Here is a 27,009-nt window from a genome sequence, read left to right on the forward strand (position 1 = left end):
CCCCCCAACCCTCCCTTGGTGGTGCCTAACCCTACCCTGCCCTCAGTGGTGTCTAACCCTAACCCCCCCTTCCAGCACCCTAAACCTAACCCACTGGGGGGATGCCTAACCCCCCCTCCTGGCAGCCTAACCCTAACACGCCCCGGGAGGTCCCTAATCCTAATCTCCCCCATCCCCGGGTGAGAGCATGTATACTTACATTCGGCATGCCGGCATTCGGAATGCTGACGTGGTTATGTCGATCCCTTCGGGAGCACGGCACTGGTTTCCTGACGGGCGTCGGTATACAGACATTCAACATTTATGGCCCTGTATATTGAGGTATATTTCGTACATCCCCATATGTATTAAAAAGCTCTACAGTAGATATCGGAGATATCTGCGGCAGACTCGCAGCACAGCAAGCCCCATAGAATTTTATGGGGCTGCTATGTGATGTGCCTATATGCACCAAGCTCTGGAAAGCGTAACTCTCCAGAGCCTGAGCCCAATAAGCAACATGTCTCCCCTCGGTTTGCTCAAGCACTGGCTGAGGGACGCGCATGCGCAAAAGGAGGAGCTGTCCCGTCAGGTAAGTAATCATGCATACCGGCTTTAAAAACCGCCGGAATGAGTGCTAATAGGGACAGGATATATCGTAATCTAATGGCAATACACGATACACCCCGTCCTGTGCTTTTTACTAACTGTATTAATCATTTGTTGATCTCTTGGTAACCTCTCTAGAGATATGTACAACGATGCCTATATACCTTCACATATACATGATAATAAAGACACTTCCTACAATACAAGCTGCACTGATTAATAATTGTTAATTAACACTTATTTATATAGCTCCAGCATATAATGGTGCACTTTACAATTGGATTTAACCATCTTTACTTTTAATAAATAAGTAAATGAATACCATATTTTATAGTTGTAAGAGCTAATTCTGAGTTGGGAGCAAAGCAGAAAAAGTACCTATCAGGAAAACACCATTTTGCATTTAATTATTTTTTGCATGCAGGGTAAATACTGGCTGCTTTTGAATATAGCCAAAAAATGCTGGACAGCTTTATTTTTACACTGCAGTTTAGATGTGAGTTTGGACACGCCCATCTCTCTGCACATTTTACATCTGCCCCACCCACAGATATAGGATATTTAGGAGGGGGGGGTCCAAATGTTTAATTGGAAAGCAAGTGTGGCCAGCCCATGAAGAGGGCTCATGCAAGTGCAGTGTATGTAATATCAGACATCACATCTACAGGGCCAGTGATTACATTAAGCCGCTAGATTCGGCAATAGGGTCAGAAAGCCTGACCTGGTCATGCACAACTGCTCAGTCTGTCCCTTATATTGCATGTTGTGGCCACAGCTCTATTAAAATCATATTATATACTACTGCTATTGCGGTCATGGGCAAGCCAAGCAACTGGACTCCCCCCCATGTTTGCCTATGCGAGGTGCAAAGTTACTTGCTTCATTTGCTTTGCTACCAACTCAGAATCAACCCCACAATTGACAATCAGCATTCAGTCATACTACTGCTAGCATTGAGAGAAAAAAAAAAAAAAAAAAACACAAAATTGGCATAGTACCCCCAGGGGTTAGCATAGGCCAATGAAACACTGTGTCTATTCATTAACAGATATAGTGGGTTTATGAGCAGAGCACCGCTGTCATTCTTAGTATCTCTTACCACACGGTCCCTTGTGTTTAATTGTGATCGCCTTCTTAAGTGCACAAGCTGTAGCCTCGAGCTCGCATGCATTGCCGTAAGTGCGCGAGTCACTGCCACAAACGGGGTCATACACACTCTGGCACACTTGCTGGCACTCGCAGACTGGCTTCCTGTTTTTCACAACACATGCTGCTCCAAAACTGCACTCCACGTTCAGGCAAGGACTGGGAGCATGGAGATCTGCAAGAGAGAGAGAGAAAGCTCAGCTTAGAGACCTGCGATAAAAAGGTTGGGGAGAGCACATTTACAAGCGCTCCCTGAGCAGCAAGCAGGGCAAGCGGGGAAAGTGTTGCATGCTAGTCATACTCTGCCCCCTAGTGGAGGGAATGGAACGTCAAGCTCTTTGTGCGAGGGCACCTCGCAGTGCTGCGTTTAGAAAACAACTGCACAGCTACTATGGATTGAACAGGCCATTCTTAATAAATCCCCCCCCCCCCAAAAAAAAAAATGCAATACAGCATACAGAATTTGTTAACACTCACAGAACTTGCAAATTAAATATATTACATAGAAAACACGTAACACTATGCATTACGGTTCATTAATATCCGAATTAAACATGTTTCACTAATGAATTATGCATAGAATTTTATTTGTTTGTTTTCTAATTCCAACCTCACATTAATAAATAAAATAATTGGAAATTTTATTTTCAAATACTGTGAATGTTACAACACTTCATATGCAGCTATTTATTATTTAGTATACACCTTGTGGCATGCCCTTATTTGAATGCGCAGAGCCTAATTTACATTATTATATGTCCATAAACATTAGTCGTCTTTTGGCGAGTACTTTCTAAAGTGTTGCTTTACATGCCAACTTTCCCATTTGGATGTACAGCAGAAAAGCTTTTGAAAAGCAAGAAGACAGCATTAATTACCTTAAATGCATGGTATTTGAGGATCAAGTCCAACACTTCAGAAACGTGCTGTAACCCATAGCAACCAGTCAGATTTTGGCTTTCATTTTTTTGGGCTACAACAATGAGACATGCAATCTGATTGGCTGTTATGTGTAACAGTACAGTTGGGCATATTGAAGCAGGTTACTATATCTTTGTACTTTAGTAAATCAGGTGAACTGAAATAGTCCACTTTAACATGCCCTCTCTGATTTATTTTACCTGGCCAGAAAACACAAGCTGATAACAATAAGGCCAAACAATAGCATGTTACTCCAGGACACACACTGACACCTTTTACCTTCGGGCCTATCTATGTCTGCTTGTGCATCTAATTTGTATCGCATTGCGAAAAAGACGCTCGGACTGAGCAAACACATGCAACTAGAAGGGCTGTTTAATGCGACTGCTACAACGATGGAGGACATGTGTATAGGCAACATCTAAGTCTATCTAAAAGCAGCCCTGGTTCTCCAACAGAGTTAGCAAGCTGCCTTCATCTATATACCGGCTGTGGCAAAGCTGAGCCCACCTCTCTGTTCCGATATGGAGCAGTACAAGTGAAACATGATAGTATACGATTAGCTATGTTACATTCACACTGCACACAGCAGACAACTGTGGGCCTGATTCATTACAGATCGCAACTGCGAATGCAATAGCGATAACTCTCACTGCGATGTTATGCTAATCCCCTGAGATCGCTTTGCTGTCACAGCACACATAAGGACGCCCACCTTAGCTTGCACACATCCATAAAACTTCGCAAGACTGCAAAACCATCGGTAATATCGTGAACCATCGCTGTCTCACACACACTTGCACATGATCTGACCTTACTCAGGAATTACTAACCTCATTGCACGCGGTGAGCACACAAGTTGCATATGCATTTATGCACGCCCATGCAACGACTTTCAAACGCCTTAGCACGCCTGCGTTTGGCCGACCACCCCTCATCACCACCCCCAAACGATACTTCCTGTCAATCACTCTGCAATGGGTCTGCGTAGTCACTGCAGTCCTGATCGCAGTGGAGTGTTCGCGCACTGTGAGGCATACGCAGAACACAACAATCGGCCAATGAATGCAACAATCGGCCGATTGCGTGTGTAATCGCAGTTACAATCCTTGCTAAATCAGGCCCTGTGTCTTTATGGAACCATAGATGTTGTCATCCAAAAAATAATTGCTACCTGGTAGTCTGACCTACAGTATTTATGCAAGCTTTCAATTACTCTAGGGCCTACCATGGCAGGGTATAAGTATATGCTGTTTTGGAAAAGAGCGAGTTAAAACAGCAAGCAAATCCTGACAAGTTTAGGGAAAATAACATCTGTTATTGTTTCATTCCTTCACTTTGCAAACAGTTTTTTCTCTATATTTGAGAAAGTGTAGCCTGAAATTAAAGCTATTGTGAGTGGTCTATGCGCGGAGATCCTGGTTTCCATAGTGATATTAGTGGTTGTAGGCCTTTACTTCTAAATGTAAATTTGAAATGCTTAGAAATTGAAATATGGCAGATCAAAAGCCGCACAATGCAACATCATGAGAATTCTTATGCCTGCCTGGTAAAGTGCTGTTTTTCAACCATACTAAATCAGCATTATTCAAAAAAATATATACAACATGTTGTGGTTTCTACCTCTTAACAAATGTTTTGTATTCTACATCTTGAAGATTTTCTTATTCTTATATCTCCTACTTCCAAAAGCTTTGTGCTCAGCTAAATTGCAACTTGCTTTTTCTTTTTAGGTGTAGGGTAAAAATTCCTTTCAATATAATACTTTAACCAAGACATTTTTTATTATGCAATTAAATATAAATACATTTTGCACACAGCGATATTTATTACATGTAAATGTATATTATGATCAGACATATGAAGAGTAGTATATATAGTCACATATATAATATATATACTGTATGTAATGAACACGGCTTTGGCTGCGTTCAGCGTTTATTGCCTCTCGACTGTGTATGCAAAACTGTTTTACATAAAATATATATGAGACATAGGCAAGGTAGATTTATTAGGTACTATTTCTGATGTTATTACAACCGTATATTTTAAGTGACAAATGGTTCCCCTTGCTGCAAAGGCTATTGCAGTCTCTGCCACCTTTTTCATGAACCAATAAGCTTAGCAGGGAAATCTTGCCAGCCCTCATATTGTAAGCCTCACTCCAGCACCACTGTGATAATAGAATTCTGTTTCCCTGACACATATCAGAATGATATTGTGCTGAGAGTTTGGATTAAAGTAAAAAGTCTGATTTAAGAAAAGTCTCTTGCACCAATGCGGTAGATTCATTCACCAAAGGTTTTGAAGGCACAATGAATGCACTTCCCCTTATCGGGCAACATTTGTGCTATCTGCATGTACAGGGGGGGTGTCGTTATGTACAGTCACATAACTATGCACATTAAAAGGAACTATTCTATACTAGCTACTGGTGGCATTTCACAGACAGATACAGCTTTCAGGGGTTTGTCAGAACTGAAGACATTTAAGATAATGCTGAGATTCACCCGGCAAGCTTATTATGTATCGGAACACCAAAATACATATTTGTTTTTAAAGTCTAAAGTGGAAGATTAGAGCAGATAATGGTCTGTGCTCAGTCAGATAACAGGGGTAATCTATCTAATGTTCTACCAAGAGACGTGGACTATATACTCCATTTGTTTGATTGTTACAAGGCGGTTTTAATATTACATCAACTTATTAACCCCTTTAATGCATGTTAGCCCAAATGATCCCAAGGTCCACAAAATAGAACTTATTTAGATAAAGAAATAGAATTCCCAGGTATTTCTTGTTGATTGTAATAAAGGTGCTTCCAGTGCACAGGGGGCTTTGGGCCTGATGCAGAGCCGGACGCTCTGACCAGAGCGCTCGCTCTGAATCAGGGCCCTCCTCCATGAAAATGGAGCGGCCTCCTGGCCGCTCGCATAGCTGTGGGTGACCACCCACAGTATATGAGAGCGGCCAAAAAGATGGTCGCGATGGTCTTGACCATTGCTACCATCGGACTTGCGACGGAGACCCTGCGGTAGGGTCTCCCTGCCACAAGCCCTAGAGTGATTTGGGCTCTATCAGAGCCAAAATCACTCCCACTGACATCACTAGTGATGTCAATGGGGCCGGCTTCAGACGGTAGGCGTTCCCATGGGAACGCCTCCGTCTGGCAGCCACGCCCCCGGCACGCCCACCAAAGGGGGCGTGCTGTCAATCAACATCGACAGCATGCCCCCTTTGGTGCGAGACCTGGAGCGATGGAAAGCCCGTCGCTCCCCGGGGTCTCGCGCATGCGCACGACGGAGCTCCCTCTTTCGTGCGCATGCGCAGTGGGGAACATCGACCCACTTGCGAGCGTACTGCCGCTCGCGAGTGGGTCTGAATGACCCCCTTTATCTGATAGTTATTACAGCAGGCAGAAAGCACATTATCAAAGGAAGAGAATACTGTACATGGGTAATAAAGACTATTAAGATTTTTACGTTATTACATCATCAAAACAGATTTTCTGGGGGAAATTCTTACAACTGATCAGCATAAAACACAGTCTAATGCCAAAAGAAAACAATAGCTATTTCTTAATTAATTACAGAAAAAAAATCAGGCATTAATTGATTACATAAGTATTCCCTGCTGTTGTTCTAACACTTGGTAGTAGCATAGTTAGCTGCAATTACAGCAGTGAGTAATGAGATTCGGTGAGTAATGAGATTCGGTGAAGTCTCTACAGTGTTGATTATCTGGGCGTCAACCCCCCCCCCTCTCCTCCCCAATCTTGTTTGCTTTTGTTCCAGCTGGAAGTATGGTGGCCATGGTGAAAAGCGGCTATTACGCAGATTCTAAATGGGGTGAAGGTCTGGGCTTCGGGACTTAGATAGTTTTGGATTTTACCAATGCCACTGTATGTTTGTGTCACTACCCTGCTGGAATATACATCTTCTCCCACGTTCCAGTTCTTTTTGTAGACTGCAGTACAAGTTTCTCAAAGATTTGTTTATTATTTTGCTCTATCCATTTTGTCCTCTATTTTGACAGTTTTTCAATCCCAGAAGCACAGGAGCTTCAGCTGCTTCACCATAGCATAACAGTCTTGCCACCATGCTTCACTGTAAGGATGTAATCATGCTTCACTGTAAGGACGTAATTCTTGGAGTGACACACAGTATTAGGCTTGTGCCAGACATAGCACCTAGCAATGAAACCAAAATGTTCAGTCTTTGTGTCATCAGACCACAGCAGCTTTCTTCACTTGCCGTGTGGTCTCCTACATACCATCGTGCAAGCTTTATGGGGCTGTTTCAAAGGTGGACACTAATAGCACAGCCGCTGTGCGTCTTTGTACGCAGTGGCTGTGTTAGAATATTTAAAAGCTGCTGGTGGTGTCTTAAGTACAATGAAGCTCACTGACGCCTTCTGTAAACCTCCGCTGCGTCCGAAGGCTCAGCATGGGATCATCTGTGTGACCATCGGACATCTGAGTAACGCTTGAGCTACTCAGGATGTCTGGTGAAATCAAACTGCCAGGGCCAATGAAGCTGCGTGACATCCGCACATCACAGAAAATGGGGCCAAAACGCATCTATTTTCTGGAAAGCTGCCCATCGCTGTCCCCAAACGCCAGCAGCACGACAATCATGCTACGGCTTTTGAGGCACTACAAGCGACATCGCATCCCCAGATCTGCAAATGCACTAATCATCAAAAAATCTGAGATTTGTGTGAATATTGATTCATCGTAAAATCAGGCCCTACTTGTCTTTTCACATACGCTTGCTACAGCAATGGATGCATTTTTGTCTTCCACTCGCATAGCAAAGATATGAGGGGCATGCGCTACTGATGTCCCCTGGCAAATATCTCAGGCGGACATACATAGATGCTCCGTTTTGGAAGATGACCTACTCTCGACAAAATTCACAATTAAGCCATATTCTTTCCTTTTCTTCTTAAAGTCCCTGACAGTGCTCCACGGGATACAAACAGTATTTCAGTCTTTTCATATCCTTTGCCTGATCGGTGCCTTCAATAACGCTCCCTCAGATTTACTTTAATTGGTCTTTGATCTGCATTATTCATTTCTTGCTTGGAAATTTACTAAATCAACTGTGGGACTGAACTATGTGACCTCTAAAGACAGCTGACTGCTCCAGGGCGTATTCGGCAAATGTTAGGAAAAGGGGAATATAATGATGTAATCAATTATTGTGTTGTTTTTTTTTAATTCGATACGAAAGGGATTTAGATCTCATTATTTGAGATTAGAGATTATATTGTCCTAATCAGTGGTAAGAATTCCTGAATAATTGCATATTGATTTTATGCTATAAGAAAATAAAATACCAAAGGGTCTAAACACTTTTTATAGTCATCGTCAATAACTTAATATAGCAAACCCCATGAGCTATGTTATATAAACATACTGTTTTTAATTACATCAATGGAAAAATGTTTACATGTGATTCAGTCCAGTGATGCCCTCTATTATAATGGGTCTTTTTAACAGGCAATAGGCAGTGCCACTTTACCTTTGCAGAGTGCCATGTGGTTTACACTTAGGACCTCATGACCTGGATGGATTTTTTGGAAAGGCCAGAAAGACCAGGGCTTATAGCGGCAGAACTGTATGGGCATCAGGCTGACCCATGTTTCATCCTCTTTTTGCCATATAAGCCAATTAGCGTAAGTAATTATTATTTACATTACCAATAGAATGGATTTATTTCCGTTTTGCAAATGTGATATAATGGAAGTTGTTGCTTAGGCGTGCTGCGGTACTGCAGCATCAAAATAAGCAGGCACCATAAATGTCACAGTTATTATTAGCCTACATTTATAAAGGCATGCTTGAAAAAATAACTCACTGAAATAGCTTGTCGGGGGAAGTCTCTGTATTGAATTGTGGTTTTATTCACCACAGTGGTCAAGCATAAAAACAATAGCTGTAGTAGACCTATAGTCATTGCCTATTCATTTTCAGCTGTCATTCAAGCAATACACTATCTTTGTATCTCTTGCCTTTTTTGCATTTAGTAATACAACATAAGGATTGCTAAGGGACACCTTAAAGACATCAATCTATTATAAACATTATGGTTCATATGTAAGTTTCTTAATAAGTGACATATCTTTGACGGGTGTGGTAAGTATTACCACCGGACGCATGGCCGGCGGTTCAAATCCCGACAGCGGCTGCCCGGCAAGGGTGAAAATTACGATCGTCCCAAGGTAAGTATCGCTAACCTAATTCCCTACCCTAACCCTCCCTTAGGGGTGCCTATCCTCCCCCCCAAGTGCCTAATCCTAATCCCCACTGTAAATGCCTAAACCTAACCCCCCCTTCCCCGCTGCCTAAACCTAAATCTCCCGGGAGGGTGCCTAACTCTAACCCCCCCTTCCCCTAGCTTCACCCTAAACCTCCAGGGGGATGCCTAACCCTAAATCCCCCGGGAGTCCTAACCTAACCCTCCCCCCCAGCGGCTGCCCGCGCCCGGCTTACCTTCGTTGGGTATGCCGGGCATCGGTCTTCCGGCGTCTGGTTATTGACAGGCTTCGCTATTGACGCCTGTCATTAGTACCACGCCGGGATTACAGTGTCTGGAAGCTGGCGGTTGGGATTTAGACCGTCGGCTTCCAGACTACATCCCATCTTTAACATATCATTACTAAGGGGGCATTGATTCAAAATGATCCCGGTGCTCATTAATATGACTTTAGACCACTAGAGCTAAAGTACACACTGCTCCAATATTAATCTGCATCTAAAAGTCACAACTATGGGCCTAATTCTAAGTTCGGAGAAGAGCAATAAAGAGCAAGTAACTTTGCACCTTGGTAAAACTCTCAATTTTTCAGGTAATCCTCCGCACCCCCAGAATAGTGGTGGATCTCAACCACTTGCTAGTTAAGTGGACAGGACGGGGAGATTATTGCCGGGAATCTTGGTCTGTACGGAGGGTGCGGGGTTAAAATGACAAATTGAGATGTTTCAGCCCCGCCTCCTCCTTACAGACCCGCAAAAAAAATGTAATGGCAGGGGCCTAATAACATAAAGAGCTTGGCTACGCCCCCTAAGGGGTCAGCTGCATCTCCTCTCCTGGCTTCTCCCAGAGAGGTGAATTCAGATGTCAGCAAGTATGGTAAAATCATGTTGTACTAGATTGACAGATATAAAATATGGAGAGAGTCTAAATTGCGGTGTAAAAATATATCTGTCCAGTATTTGTGGCCTACATGCAAAATTAGCCAATATTTACCCTGCCTGCTAAAACCCTCCAAAATATTATGCACCCCTTGTATAGCAGCATGGTTTGTACAGGTGCATAGTTTTTGCTTTACTCCCAACTCAGAATCAGGCCCTATATAGGTGCACATTTCCATCCAATCACAGATAATGAACTAGGATGATGTTGTGTGTGTCCTCATCGAAATGAGTGAGAGCTGTTGTCCTCTATCATTTTCCATTCTAAGCTCCAATCATCTCCTGTTTATTTAATTAGGCTTACAGTCCAATAAGACTTGGGGCAGGATGCACTAACATCGGAAATGCGGTCAAACCTCGAAAACGAAAGTTTCTGGGGTCTGACCACATTTCTCATATGCATCAAGCCCTAGAATGCAATACATTCAAGGGCTTTGACGCAGTGGGCAACGCCATCTTCAGATGACGTTGCCCAATAGAAGCCTATGGGCTTCTATTCATGGCTGCCCCACTGGGAGGGATCCAATCGGATCCCCCCCAGCACCCCAAGCGACGTGCGTCCTTCCGGTCATGCGCAGAAGGATGCTGGAGGGACTTCTGGGTCATAGACCTGGAAGTCCCTCTTTCGCAAAGGACCGCTCTTACCAAGATAGCGGTTCTTTGCATTTTCCTTCATGCATACCAGCATAGCATGCATGCAAAGAGTGGCAGGATGCATTGAATCCCGAATGCGATGCATCATGTATCCCGCCCATGGGGTGAGTAGAATGCATACCTTGTACTGTATTCCACAGTGTCCCTTAACTAATTTAAACTTTCTTTAGCTCCAACAACTTCCTGAAACATTTTGGGCACTTTCAAATTCTGAACCACTGGCCAGATACTGTACCACTCCGATCTCACCGGCTCCAGGTACTGTTATGTAGGCCCACAATTTCATGCTACTCAAGTGTCTCTCTAATACAGTGTAATGTGCTATAGGTGATCTTCATCATCCAGGTTTATTTTTAATGCAATACAAAACTCCTCGGCACCAGACAGTCAGAATGACAAATATATTTATTACTGTTTATTTATATAGCACCATTGGCGTCACTAGAAGGGGTGAGGGGGGTGTGGGCTGCACCGGGTGACACCATCCAAAGGGTTGCCACCAGAGCTGTAACTAGCCTTTTTGGTGCCCTGTGCCAGAAAGAGCATTGGCGCCCCCCTCATTTTTCAAAGGGAAATAATGCACCCAAAAAAAGGGAATGGCCTCATGGGAAAGAGCCAGGGAAGGGATAGGGGAGGCCAGGAGATGCTGGGGATGAGAATGGCAATAAACAGAACTTTCACAGGCCCAAACAGCTCCCCCTGACCTGTGGTGCCCTGTGCGATGGCACCGGCCGCACTACCCTAGCTACAGCCCTGGTTGACACCATAATAGCAGTGCAGCTCTGCAATTTTGGTGTCACCCCCATCGGATGCTGTCACCGAGCAGCACTGCAGCAGCAGTGATGGAACCTCGTATCCAGAGAGGCTGGGGGCTGCCCGGCCCCTTCCGCACCACTGGGCAAGTCCCCAGCGTGACAAGTATGGGGTGTGGCTCATATAAAGGGGCGTGACTTCTCTGGTGTGAGGCCACGCCCCCTTTCAGATCATTGCACGGTGTTCTTTCTCCATGAATGAAACATTTCTTTTTTAACAAACAAACCGAGTGACTTTAAATACATCAAGTCTTAGGGGCCTATGTATTAATAATCGTGGCACTGCCGCGATTATTAACAATCAGTATTGCAGGGGATATTTTCATTTTGAACAAAAATAGTTGCCGCAGGAACAGTGATGGCTGAACCCACAGGGACAGCTGTAGCGATAAACGCTGTCCATGCGAGTTACATCTCTGGCATACTCTTTCACATTTCTGAGAGACTCCTCTGGGGGAATCTGACACTGCGCAAGCACACAGTGTCAGATCCCGGTAACTGCAGGAGAGGAATCAGAAGATGCCTCTCCTGCTTGTAAACCACCAATAGCTTAAAGCGATTTACACCATCTGAATATGATGTAAACTAACGGGGTTGAGCTTCGCTTTCAGAGGGGGTCAGTCCCTTTTAGGGGTCAGATCATTGTCCCCATAGCGATCTGCAGCGATAATTAGCATTATGCAGGAGATTTCTGTGGAATCTCCTGCATTAGGCCATTAGTACATAGCAGCAATTTATCAAATTATGCAGAAACTGCAGCTTTTACACCTGGAATAAAAAAAACGCTTGATAAATAGAAACACAGAGAGTTAAAGGAAATTTCTTATCTGTTAAGTGTGTTACAGGATTAGTCTGATGAATACAACTAATATATGGTGTGAAAGTGACAGCAATGCTGGGCGCCTACACTTACAGTGCTCCTTCAGCTGCAGCAATCGCCGTACTCTCGCCGGCTAACTGGCCTAAGAACAGTTTTCAGACAGGTTTAAATCTGTAGAAGGAACTGAAAGTCAATATTTCCTTTTTATATATCCTCTCCAGCTGCTCTCCAAGAACATAATAGAGCAGCATTCGTCTGTTCCCTACAGGAAAAAAAATACTAATAGCAATTAACTGAACTAGAGCACGACATTAACTGCAGAGTGTCATTGCCAGTACAGAGTAACCACCTGTAATGAATGGAAGTACATTAGAGGTTCTTTGTTGCCCAGGTGTCTCAAATGAACAGAAGTCTTACACAAAGAGGCACTTCCAATAAAGATAGAAGCTCTTCTTGATAACTGACATACTGTACTACACAAAATGTATATTTAATTACTACTGATACTGAACTACAATGTCACCTTCCACTATAGTAATTGGAAGTGGGAGACACTTCTTGCATAATGATGCCTACCCATGTGGTTGACAAAACTGGATAAATCGGGTTGTCTAACTCTCAGGCCAAGTGACTGGATTACATGGGCGCCTGGGACGCTGGATATATACACTGAGAGATTATCGTTGACAAATATCTCCAGTAATCCTCATTGACATTTGATCAATCCTAATCTGTTGATGGTCAGGACTGCTGTCCATTTTACACCCACACACAGAGTGATTTGGGGCTTAAAACTGGCCCTCCAATTTGCTACACACATTACGGAGATGTCCAACCAAGTTTTCCTTTCATCACCAACCTCTCCAAGGATTGTTTTACACAGCAGGTATAATAAGTCAATGAACCTCTATGCAGTTACTGACACTTCTAAGGTAGTGATACATTAGCCACCCCTGGTCACTACAATGATTGATAGGAGGCTCCCACTACTGCGTATGTAACACATTTTAAGTTGAACAGTGCCTCCACCCCAGCTTTGGGCTACTTTTATGGGTAGGTATGGGAATGCTAGGGAGACCCACTTATTAAGTACGTATTATGCTGATATATTTATGTGTTGTTTATATCCAAATATGTGCTCATCTCTTCCTTTATTGATAGAATCTTTCTGTCCCTTGCATATACCCTATAGTGATCCAATAGTGAATAGTATATAATCAGAAGTCCATACCCATATACAATATGTCACATCTGCTATATTCCCCAAACATACCAATACCCACTTCCCCTTACCCTCACATTACACAATATATAATATGAATAGACCATGAAAAAAAACAGTGGAGTGAATATATTTCAGCACAGATTATCACTCTCAAGAAGCATATATATTATATATATATATATTATATATATATATATATATATATATACATACATATACACACATACATACACACACACACATACATACATACAGATCTATCTATATAACCACTGGCGGCACTCCGGAGCAAAATAAATCACTCAAACATAATGGGTTATTAGCAGCTGCTGATAACCTATGTTGTTTGAGTGATTTGTTTGCTCTGAAGTGCCGCCAGTGGTTTTCTATATGACAGAGATTCCTGGTTCCATGTCTACATTGTGGAGGGCACCTGGCACAGTCATCGAGAGTATACCTGTTGAGTGCCGGAATGTGGACACATATATATATATATATATATCTACATAACATTGAGTAATTCGCCGTGTCTCAAAAGCTTCCTACATAGTATCAATGTCCCCAGGAAGTCTTTTCTTTGACAAATACTATAGAGGATAATTAATGGTACAACTTCAGCATTCAGTTCTGAGTCTTTGGACACATTTGTGCCAATAACATAGTTGTATCAATTTGCTGAGTCCCAAAACTTACTTTGTATATATTATTTACCATCAATCTTTTCTTTATCAGAGTGATACACAAAGGTACAAGCATAACATATCTAAGCTCTCCAGGAGGGAGTAATCTCAGGACTGTATACTGTACATAGAATGACAATACACTGCTCCACGTGTTTGTATCCTAGTGTCATGTGATGAGATGTAAATATGTCTCCCCCGACGCTATAATTACTCTTGTGATAGGGACCCAAGAGGAATCAACTTCCCAAATGTTATTTCCATATGTACTATCTGTTGGCTCTCTACTTCACTGCCTCCTATATTAGCTGCACTGGCTAGCTAATGATTAGAGATTATCCTTTGGGGGGGTAATACTTTATAGTTATAGCCAGCCCTATTCATCCAATAGTATAGTTATGGGATCCACCACAGAATCAGATTCTAAACTCTGGAAGCGATGTGCTTAATATTCACTACTCCTCTGGGTCTATTTATAGGGTTAATAGCTGTCAGTGTTAGGCAGGCAGTCTATCGATAGGGATCCGCACCACTTTACCACTCCTCCGGACATCCGCCAGTCTCTGCACGGAAACACAGCATCAGGGGCAATCCGCCAGCCCGGCTCTCTCCCCCAGCTCCAGTGACGACTGATGGGCACCCTCACCGATCAACACAACAAGCCTCTCAGGTATGCGCTGTTAGTCAGTGCTACTTGGTGGATCCACATATCGTCACTGGCTACATTCACCTCAGTCACTCGATGGACGCTGTTATAGCTCTGAGGCAGTGTCCAGGACTCAGGTGATGCGCTCAGCAGGGGGAACACCAGTCTGCCCTTCCAACTGTAAACTGCTTAATTATACCCTTCCCTCCATTACTGGCCTCACGTCTGGTCCTTCTGGAGGATTCCCTACCACTAGCTCCCTCTGTCCCTAAGCACTTATTGTCATTTATAAAATACACACTGGTGAATAATACTCCTCCCTAGTTAAGCGTACAATATCAGAAACGTATCATCTCATAAGTATAACTTAGCTGAATCATTAACAATACTATATGATCCTCACATATACATCTAAAACCCTATGTGCCAAGTAAACTACATATGACTACCCATGTATAATTAATGGGATACAGGTATCTGAGTCGCCAAATTAACATACCCCCTCATTCTGAGTACCCCACATGGGTTACACGTACACAAGTGTCAGCCTTCTGTCAATCAAAGTGGATTGTGAGCTATAAAAAAAAAAAATGCAGGGTGATTTTGGTGACTGTTACAAAAAATCTCATAAAACCTTCTCAAGATCTAATTAACGTACACACAAACATGCAAACATACACTATACACCAGCAAGGGTACTGACGGCAACCTATAATTTAATGAATGTGTTAGCTTTAAAGAGACTAAGTAATGAGATAGGTAAAGTGTTATTATGAGACAGAGTTTGCCTTTTTCCCTCTGTTAAGCATCCCCTTGCAGCTATGCTATGTATTATGTATAGAGAGCCGGACGCTATTTGCGAACGGTCGTTCAGAAAAAGGGGCCGGCTATTTAAATTGAACGAAACATGCGCTCACTATTTTGTAAAGACGCCCCCTGGCCGTTCGCATCCTACGTCATCTCCGCTATTTATTAGATTAATCGAGTACATCGAAAGGCGTCTGAACTGCTCGCAGTGCTTGTGGTAGGTTTTACTTCCCGCAATCACTGCAAGAAGTTCAGGCTAAAAGACAACCAAGTGACGTGGTCGATGACGCTGCTTTGTTCATTATGCACACCCATTAAACGCCCGTTTTGACCGTTTGGCACACCTGCGTTCGGATCTCCACTCCCCGTTTTCAAGCACCTTCCCCTGTTACCACCCACAAACGCCTCATTCTGTCACTCAAATTAGCAGGCCCTCGCTGTTTTGCGAGCGCACGATTTCCGACCGCAATGACTGGTTGGCACATGCGCATTACGACCCATACGCATGCGCAGATCTGCGAACATCGCTCGGAGCGAGCGAGCGGCCGTTTACGAGCGGCTCTGAATCAGGCCCAGAGTGTTAAATTCCTAGCCATGTCATCCCAATGATACTGTATATAGGGGATATACTAAAATATAAAAACTGGCCTCGTACATCTGAACACATCATCTGCAAAACACTGCGTTACAGCTATGACATAAACCCTTCTTGCTCAGGACATTCCCAGCAGCTGTCCGTCTCCCTCATCTCTATGGAAGACTGCTGCTGACGAGTGCACCAGGACCTGGAATCCGGAATATGAGGGATGGTGCTCCTAGAATTGTTTTATATGAATCTAGTAGGGGGTCACAGAACACAAATGGCTTATGGAGAACATATGGCAAATCTCCCACCTGTCCCTCTCTTGGGTAGAAAGCATTTTTGCTGAGACAGTGTGGAAGGATGTCTAGATCTGATCTGTATAGCTGGCTATCCATAGTATCTGTTTGCATCCTACATTTATAATAGCATACATTGTATTTATTATTACATATTTTAGTGTACTGTGGTATTTATAGCCATGTATGGAGGGCTGTATGCATTTCTAATTTATATGTAAAAAGCTGCTTGCTCTAAAACGATGAGAGGGAAACAGCAATGGAAGGGCCTTTACAATACACAACTAAAAATAATTACAGGTGAGAAGAAATGGTCAGCGTATTTCATGCTATGCTTTGTAGAAGCACGCTGGCGGTATAGCGGCACATGGGCTACCGGACTCACTGCAGTCTTGTTGTGTTAGAATTCCAGAGAAAAGTAAATTCATAAACAAGTGCATTCAATTTTTTTATAGGTGTGAATGGAAATAAGATGCATAGACACTACTCCCCCCCCATCCGTCCCAAAAAAACATACAAACTGAATAACAGATGGTTGAGTCACAAGGATGCTGCTTGACTGTATTGTTTTGATAAAGAAGTGATGGATACATTGTGTACAAGTTTTGCTAAAGCTATAATGAAGGACATTAGCTACCGATGAATGATAATTCATCCAAATAAATGGGAATTGTTCAGCCTGTTTAGGCTTTTGCATTACAGAAAAGGATAGGCACACTAGAAGCTACTTTATAAGTCACAGTCTTCCATCCTGCATTACTGAGTTCCCCAACTAGCCTGTATTTCTGAGCAAAGCATGTCTAAACGGTTTAGAGGTTATATACAATAACAAAGGAGTCATACAATGAGTCTTCTGTCTGTTTATTTGTATTTGTATAATATTATACACTGTTCATCGATTCCTATTTACAGGCCACTTACCACTTGCTTAAGGATAAACTAGATCAAACCAATGTGTTTTAATCAAAGGTATTGTAACCCCAACCAGTGCAGGAGATCGCCCTAAGCCCTTGAGCATGCTAACACTTTACAGTCGCTGCAAGAACAAAAAAAATACATCATCTACAAGCCACAGCTACTATCACACAACAAGCAGTCGAACGGCATAGACTGTCCGTCCAGGTATCAGGCTACAGACATGCATGCCGAAAATGTTATCTGAGTGCAATAGGATATTAGGTATTTGCTTAGAGCTTACGCCCTTCTTGGTAATACAGCAGAGAGTGTTCGCTCGGGTATCCATTAAGATTTGTAGGAGTTTTTAAAGGCTTAGGCAATGCACCAATACGTAAACAGGCAACAAGCACAGGACGACTGTCAGCACAAACAAATGGATTAAGGAAGGAGCTATAAAGGTTGATGGGAGCCCAAGGTGCACCAGTTCTCAAAGCCTGGAAGCAAGCTGAGAAAAGCACAAGGATTCTCATCCACAAACAAATTAATGATAGCAAGCTGTGAATGGAGAGGATGTGATGGGAAGAAGAATGGGTGTCTTGAGGGAGATGAGTGGCTTAGAGAGCAGACCTCAGACTGAAGACCTCACAGACAGATAGAAGAAAGCAACCAAGGGTTCATCCATCTTTACCCCACAGAACCACTGCTGAAAAGAAAGACACAAAATACAGGGAAATGAGAGCAAACAGGGAGAATATAGCGGCAGATTCTGAGCAGCCAATCAGCCATCGATAGGGAAGCAGCCAAAGCAGTATCCCATGTCTATAAGCTCCTACTGAGCTCGCCCACATTGTCATAGAGTGTTAAGCGCTGCAGGTTCTCCTTGGACAGTATTTAAGAGTAATGGAGGCGCAAAGTCTGATAGTTGGAAGGAGGTGCATTTATCCATGCAGCAAAGGAGAGAATGGGATGAGGCTTCATTAGTAATGTCAACACCATTTTTGTTTTGTTTAATACATTCCCAATCCTCTGGTTTCGCCAAACCTTATCTGGTCACCAGCAGAAATTTACCCACTGTACACCTGCTCTATGAGGGAGAGACAGAGACAGAGAGAAGACATTAGGAAGAAAGGGAGAAGATACAAATATCAATATGTTGTTCTTGGGGTAGCAGGGGAAGAGGGTGAAACAACACTGACACGAGTGGTAATGTTCAGAATCTCAATGAGATGAAGATATGCAAGAGGGAATACATGGGCAAGCAATGCAAATGGAGAACACCCTCCCACGCTTCTTCCTAAAGCTTCCCCTCCCACCAAATCATTCACTATCTTCTTATGTGACCACACCAGACATGACAAGTTCATTGCTGTTCTGTTTGTTGGTGAAATAAGAGCACAGTCATGAGGATTAGTGATGCTTACCTTGTCAGCGGAAACACATACTAGGAGATTTCCATAACAGAAGGCATGATAGAGGTGAGCAGGTCTATGTACTCACCGCATGGACCCTTGTGTTTCATTGGAATGGCTGTTTTCTGGAGACACTCTGATTTTTGCCTCTCGCAGTCATTGGCGTAAGTGCGGCTGTCCCGGCCGCAGACAGGCTTGTAAGTGCCGTCACAAGTAATGCGGTCACAAGAGCAGCGGGTGACTCCTCGCCGGTTAAGGCACACAGCATTGTGCATACATTCATCCTTGCACTTGTCTAGAAGGGGTATGATCAGAAGGAAATACATGTCACACCAACAAGCGGTCCAGTCTCTGCATATCAGTGATGGGCAATATAAATATAGCAGCTATTCATAGGAAATCAGTCAAAACATTATAATAACTTATTACTGCAGATATACAAATGCAACATAAACTGGAGTTTCATCAATTATAATGCTGTTCATTTTCTTCATTGCTACAATTCGAATATATTAGCTGTACTAAAAATAGGCGATGTTTGAAACTTTAAATCTATATGATGTAAAATTCATCATCGTCAGCCACCAGCTACAGTATATTCAGAAATATATACTGTACCTAGCAAACCTGCTTTGCACAAATAGTAATAATGCTCTTTCCAATTTGATGACGTCGGTCAGGATTTAAATAACGTGAAATTATTACCAGGTTGTCTCTTTTCGTTCACAGTTAAGATGTCCATACACGGTGCGATGCACCGTGTAGGGCGACTGCCGATCCGTCGGCAGAGGCATCGTGCTGTCACCGCCGGCAATCATGCAGTCCCCGAATACCGCACAATATGCCGGCTCCCCCCTCCGTCATCTGAATGGGATCGTACATCGCATCCCAGATCAGATGGTTTTGCAGGAAGATCTGGGGATGCGATGTATGACCCCGCGGGCACGCGCAGCACAATATCAGGTATGATATCGTGCCCATACACTGCACGATATATCACCTATATTGTGCCGATCCGTTGGATCGGCGCGTATATCGTGCCGTGTATGGGGGCCTTTACTTCAGTCCACTCTTCGCATGCATGCCGACGTTAATTACACATGTCGGAAAACGCAAAGGACAACTCACTCCATCGGTAACAGCTGTACTTTTAGAATGAGGGACTTCCGGGTTTATTTACAACCCGACTCTTCTGTTTGTGTTGTTTGTTTCATGTAATTTTATCCCTGAAACCATACAGACTGCGATCCCCATACTGCACTTGAAAGTGGGAGGTATCACAAGACTCGTCTGGGGGTGTGGGGGACACCCAATGCATGTGCAGAAGGACGCCCAATGCCTGCTGGGATGGAACCCAGGGGGGCATCGCGAATAGAAGCCCAGAGGCTTCTACTGGGCAACGGCAGAATATATCACGTTCCGGGGCTTGATGCATGTGCGAAATGCGGTCAGACCCCAGAAAACTGCATTTTCAGAGATTTGACAGCATTTCTAACTTTCCTGCATCCCGCCCCAAAGCTGAACAGAATATCAGGACATCCTGCAAGAGAACATGACTATATACTGTATGACTCTCCCAGAAGTAGCGGGGGACTCTAATTTTTCTGGTAGTCCCCCACACTCCCGGACGAGTGGGTCGATCTCCCCCGCAACCCGCCCATCTTGCTGTGGCAGGACTTAATAACGTGAAAGCGCCTACCTCCGAAGTGGCCTGCTGCATCTCCTCCTTGGGCTTCCCCCGCAGAGGAGATACAACAATTAGGCAAGTATGGTGTGTGGTAGACACAAACACACAAATTAAATATCTACATACACATGTACACTCTTTATATAAAAGATGTTTGAGCGGGGAGATGAAGGAGTTTATTTACGAAATGGCAGGTTGTAAAACCTGACACTTCTGTTCGTGTTTCTGCCCGATAATTAAAAGGGCAGTGCTTTTACTAGCAAGACACAGCTAGTAAAAAGCACTGCCTTTTTAATTATCTGGCAAAAACACAAACAGAAGAGTCTGGTTGTAAATAAACCCTGAAGCGTGCAATAACAAAACAATAGATAGATATGAATCAAAGTATCATTTCAGTAAAATGGATGCTTCTAAGACATTGTAATATATGTAAAATAATAACAGCCAATCTACTATTGGTAATAGCAAATCTGTGGTGTCTTACAGCTGTCCTGCTCTTCTGAAATACAGCTAAGTATGTCTGTTATTCATACTTGTATTAATCACTAGTTACTTCTGTATATTTATGTGACTGAATTGATATTTGTAAACCTTTCAAAAAGGTTCAAAATGTCCACCTAAAATTCTGCACAGAAGAATGCCCTGTATTGTGGAATGACACTTTGCTTTCTTTTATTCTGCACTTCTAAAAGAGCACTTACTGTCACACAAATCCATGGCAAAGTGCCGACACAGGCTTCCATTAATATGTTTCCCAACCGCATAAGTGTCACTTCACTTTACAAATACTTTCTTTGTGTTGGGAATGCTTCTATTGAGGCGGTGACAGTGTCAGTGAGATATTGATTTAGTGGTTCAGACTGCAGGGTTGTATAGACCGGTGTGCTGTATTCTATAACAAAGACTGGCATCTTTACATATATAGCTGCACATCATAGTATCTCTCCAGGCTCCATGGAGCTGTGTTTCAATAGGTTAAATGCATTCTCTTGCAGTAAGAAATTAAGATACTGTATTACAGTGAATCTAGTAACAGTACATATATAATCTCTCAATAGGAGTATTGGCTGGCATCATTTTGCTGAAATTACTTTACTCTACCATCATTTTAAGGGATACGTTTAATATCCCGACAGCAGAGATTCCGGCAGTCACAATGCCGACGCCGGAAACCCAATACTTATCGGAATACCGGCACTGGCATCCCAAGCGCCGAAATCCCGAAGGTAAGTAGCGGGGTTAAGGTGAGGGTTAGGTTAAGCATTAGGGGGAGGTTAGGTTTAGGCACTGGAGAGGGAGGGTTATGGTAGGGTTAGGGGTTAGGTTAGTTATACTTACCTTGAGCTGTCGGTATGCTAACCTAGTCGGGATGCCGGCGTCGGGATTCTGAACGCCGGGATCCCGAATGCCGATATCCCCTACTAAACCTAATATGAAGAGCCCTTGTAAGGATTGCAGCATTGATTTGATTCTGTTCAGATTATACTCTCAGTGCAGAGAGTACCACATTGTTAAAGAGTGCTCATTCGCAGTTTTGGAGTTGCGCTAACAATAAGGTAAGTGCTGATTTACTGATATATCTAATTGGAGTATGCAATATTATATAACCCACAAAATATTTTATCACACCACTCACGCTGACTGGCTTTACTTACCCTGAGCCTGGCACTGCCCTGAGCGCACTTTCATCAGTTCTATCCCTCGGATGGCACCAGTTCTGGTCATTACACACTCATTGTCGTAGGTCACTCCGTCATCGGCACATAGAGGTTCTCTGCGGGCTGGGCAGTTCTCTGGCCGGGAAAGCATCTCCACTTTACGTGAGCGTGGGTTCACTCTGCACACTCTATTCAAATCATTTAGGGCACTCTTGCACGGGTCTGCAGAAATACCAGAGAAATATAGCATACGTATTACCCAGTGCTTCCTGTGATCTGCCCCTTTTGTTGTGCCCTAATGTTTTGTTGTAAATTCCGTTGGAGTGGGGCTGCCGAAATAACAGATACTAGTTTCTGGTGCAGCATATCTATACTATTTTAAAAGATGTTTTTGTGCTTGTTCACCAAACAAATCCAATGTTTGCAGATAATAACCAGGCATATATAAAATGAACAGACACAAAATATCTAGTGTTAGCTATTACCAAGTGTTTCAAATATGACTCAGACTATACAATGCACAAACTGAAATTCACTATAAAATATATTGGTATAAATGTCTTGAGGGAACATAAGTACATTAAATGAGATACAGTGATTTCACTGAAAGTAGAGAGGTGGCTATTCCCAGCAGAAATCCACTGCCTTAAAGCAATTCCAGAATTATTTATTTCTATTATTAGTTTACTGTATTCACTTATATATAGACACACACAGTGCTATTATGCGATAGTACATTATTTTTAATCAAGCTTGACATATTTAGAAAACAAATTTTATTTTTGGTGCATTATGTCCCCTGCCATCTAAACCTAAGTATACTGTAAGTATTATATGTCACAGTTCTTGAAAGGAGTAATATATGCTAATTATAAATACATTTAATTAAATATGGGCTTTATATTGGAAGACAATTAGTAAAACAGGATAAAAGCACACTTTTTTTTATTTGGCACAGCACCCAATCAGTGCAATTCCAATTATTTACACCCGAACTTCCGGGATAGCAATACAATTAAAAGTACAGCTTAAGCAAGGTCTGACCGACGTAGTTATAGAGTCCAGGAACAAAGTTAGATTTAGTCACATTTTCTCCTAAAGCATACATCCTACGCTTAGAAGGAGTGGAGGGTGGTCCAGGCAGGGAAGACAAATGTTGGAGAATGGAAAGTTTTGGGGTGACCAACACTAAGGGCCATATTCAATTTGGGAGCGAAAAGTCTGTGCTACATTTTTCGCTCCACATAGCAGGTTTTCTGTGGATAAAGTATTGGGCGCGTGCCCGCTTTATCCCCGTATTCAATTAGAAATCAAGCGAAAACGGGAGCCGGCGAAAAGGTAAGTATCGCAAAAAAATGTGAATTTTCAGGAAACATTCCAGGGACCCCCCTAAAGGTGTCTAGACATGGGGGATCACTATGGGTACCCCCAATTTTACCTGCTGAAGGAAGTCGGGGTAACAGCCGTGGCAGGTGCATATTTGCTGCTATGAAGAAAGGGTGAAGAATAGCACTTCGATTTTTTTTTTTAAAACTATTAATATCAAATTTGGGGTACATGAAAATGGGGGTAAGCAGTTTTTAAAGTCCCTAAAATGATTTTTAAAAATTCTGCAAAAATGTACCTGCCGCTAGTCCCGCAATGAAGAAAACACCTGCCGCATATTTGGGAACCCCTCTGAATTTAATTTGGCTATTTTAGAAGTGTGTTCCCTATTTTTATTTTTACCCCCAAAATGAAAGAAAAATTTTGGGGGTGACCCAAAATGTAATGTTCAAACGCACACAAGCATAGTCTCATCTTGTTTGACATGAGGTAAGGGAGAGATGATAGAACTGTTTCTAATGTTTTTTTTTTTTTTTTTACATACTAAGGAGATTCAATTAAACATACATTGCAGGAGAGACAGCCAATCTAATTTTTGCTTGCATAGCTATGGGTTGTGAGCAAAGACAAGTGAGGTTCCTTCCCAGATAACTCACATTATATTACCGCATGGGGATCTGACTAACCCTCACGGTGAATTGAATATATACCATATTTATTCATTTATTTTTACTTTTGATCAGTCCAGTGAGGGGAGAGCCAGACAGATGTCCCCTGTAAAGTAAGATCACGGAGTTTGGTGCTATCTGCATGTACGTGAATAGTTTTAGTGGCAGAGGAGAACCAATCTGGGAATACCACCAATGCAGGGGAAGCAACAGTTACCAGGCCTGGAGGTGCGGAGGACCCCTCAATGCTGGATCACCTTCTCAAATCTCCCCTCTCTTCTGTTAGGAGGGCTAGAACTGCACATGTTCAGAACTTGCCCAAGGGGTGCAGCAGGTTGAAGCAGTATCGCCAGACCGTCACTAAATTTGGCAATGAGGATGGGGATGTACTGTTACACCCATCCTCTAATTGCCACTGGGGCCCCACCACATGAAATGTATTCCTAGTAACATCATGATTAGCCAGCAGGCCCGGGTTAATGGATTACACTTTGGTAATGCCAATACTACATGTCTGATGAATGCAGTTCAATGGTGAATGGGGTGTCAGGAAACAAGTCACTCAACATCTGTCTTCACTGGTTAAGCAACAGTCTAGAGGTGTTTACTTGCAAACATATTAAAAACATTCCCCACCCTCATGTCTAATTTATATCCCACAATTAATCTCAGCGGTGGCAGAGGTCTGCTGGCTGGCTGCCACAGTCTGTTGTAGTGAATAGTGCCAAGTAAACGTGCAATCTAGTCTCTTATCAAACTCCATTATACAGGTCAGTTGGATTCTCGAGTGCAGAAATTTTTTAAAACAACATTAAAATGTGGTCAATTTCCACAAGAAGGCAACAGAAAATAAACAATCGTGTGCAAATATTGTTCTTATTGTCAACTGGGGACTCAAAGCAATTGGGTTCCCATTAAATCTTCGTAATAAATTTTTCCTTAACTGCGATTTGAATCTCTGTGCTGCTTCTGTGACGTCAAATGACAGTGTTATTTCTGTGTACTATGTATTACTGCAGACATTTACATACCACACAAACCATCCCAATTCCAGCAGGACAGTCCCAATTTCAGGGGACTGCTCTGCCAACCAATTGTCCCGATTTGTGGGGTGATGGGAGGTATTCCCCTGACACATGCACTAGAGGCACAGGGGAAAGAGGTATCAAACCTTCATGAGAAATAAACTGGAGAAGTTGCCTACCGCTGCGTCAAGTGCGTGGCACTCTCACCGGCAGGAACTCGGCAATGCCCAGAAGGCTTCACTGAAAGGCTGTTGATGGGTTCCCATTGTAACGTATGACATCTCTCCATACAGTAAAGGACCTTCATTAGGGTCCTCACCTCCCTTATAAAAGCACATACACAACTGGACATAGGTGACGTAGGTACAAGTGACCATACGGAAAGTAGCCCCCTCAAAGGGCACACTTATTACCACACACCACCTTGTGGAACAACTAGATCAGGGTGGGTCACTAATGCTATGCACTACATATGTAAATTGGGAACATGTAGTTGTAAGTATACTATAGTGGCACCCTAAAGAAGCCTACTAAACACCCTTACCATTACCCACTCTAAAGGACATTAATAGGATCACCACTTGATCCATTGTGGAACTCAAATGTATTTTATTCCATTCTAACTTTTTACTTTAATTTTATATTCTTTTCCTCGGGAGCACTGTAACTCCAGATCGATAATTAAAACACTCTTCATACATTGCTGTAGTGTGATATATAATTCAGCTTATTACATAATTAACATATTGTATATACCACAGAGGTGTAGCGCATATTACATATCCTTTAATTACTAGGGTTCCCATTGCCGTCAAGGGGGCTGTGTCACTCTCGTCATCTATAAATGGTGTAAGCGACAACCAGCGGTAGTCTTAGATTACCGCTGTTTGTTAAATACAGGAAGGAGGACATAACCCCTTTAGCGAGTGCTGAAGGGGTTATGTCTCGTTGTTAAATGGGGTCCTAAGAACATCTGATACTTCTCCTTTAAAGATAGAATTCTGTCCAGCTACATTATTCCTATGGCAATACAAACATCATCTTATAAATAAAATGTAACCTAATTATAGAGTTTATTTTAGCCAATACAAAGGTATCAGTCATGGGACCTATTTGACAATTTATCATGGGAAATATGAGAAAAGCTTGCTAGTCTACACTAGTCAAAAAATGAAACACGAGTTTTGCTAAGAAACGGTCAATTGTCTACTCATGAATTTCAAATGTGTTTTGTTGACAGCGAGATCCAGGCATTACGCCTCTCAGATCCATCTGCAAGTGCTGAATAAACAAAAATACATCTGGTAAGTCTACATCACTAGATATCTTCCACAATCTGCACTCCTTCCATGCTATGAAAGTTTATAGACATGCTACTGTATTTTTAATTGCTACTGGGAATAAAAGCAAATATTAACATATCATACATTCACAACATCAATCGCAGGAAATTATTAAGAAATATATATATTATTTATGTTTCGGAAACGGAGCCCACATCTTTCTGCCCACACTTACCACATGACCCCTCAAACTTCTTGTAGAGGTTCTCCTGATTGTCACAGGCCTGCTTGTTCAGTGCGCACTCGTTACGATAGTCTTTGCCATCACTGCCACAAACCACATTCTCTGGCATACCGGCACAGGTGGTTGGGCAGACACATTTTGCAGTCTGCCCATCTGTCGAGCGCATGCAGGTACTCCCATAGCTGCAGGACACAGAAGAACAAGGGTCCCGGGAGCCTGAAAAAGGGACAAAAGTACAGAGAGACTCATCATGACATGATACTGCAACCCTAGTTGTATGAAGACCTTTATGTAGGCGTGGATAAAAGGGAAGAGCTCTGACATTTATATACATTAAGTGCAATGCGACATACAATAGTAGTAGATATTTTATGTAATACACACTGGAAATTGGTCCACTTGGACAAGGGATAGATGCATATTTGAAAAATAAAAT

At 42.7% G+C, this 27,009-nt stretch overlaps 1 protein-coding gene across 13 annotated transcripts in view; it reads right to left on the bottom strand.

The window, feature by feature from the left end:
• The window catches only part of AGRN (agrin), a 582,966-nt gene that overhangs the window by 152,387 nt on the left and 403,570 nt on the right, over nucleotides 1–27,009 (bottom strand). For all 13 annotated transcript variants that reach the window (XM_088481095.1, XM_088481096.1, XM_088481100.1 and 10 more), the window contains 4 exons: nucleotides 26,565–26,789; nucleotides 22,025–22,249; nucleotides 18,771–18,977; nucleotides 1,688–1,909 (listed from right to left, as the gene is read on the bottom strand). In XM_088481095.1, the coding sequence (XP_088337221.1) occupies nucleotides 1,688–1,909; nucleotides 18,771–18,977; nucleotides 22,025–22,249; nucleotides 26,565–26,789 (879 nt within the window). The remainder of the gene's footprint in view (nucleotides 1–1,687; nucleotides 1,910–18,770; nucleotides 18,978–22,024; nucleotides 22,250–26,564; nucleotides 26,790–27,009) is intronic.

The sequence above is a fragment of the Taudactylus pleione genome, unplaced genomic scaffold, assembly GCF_031769625.1.
Source record: "Taudactylus pleione unplaced genomic scaffold, aTauple2 ptg000264l, whole genome shotgun sequence".
Classification (NCBI taxonomy): Eukaryota; Metazoa; Chordata; class Amphibia; order Anura; family Myobatrachidae; genus Taudactylus; species Taudactylus pleione.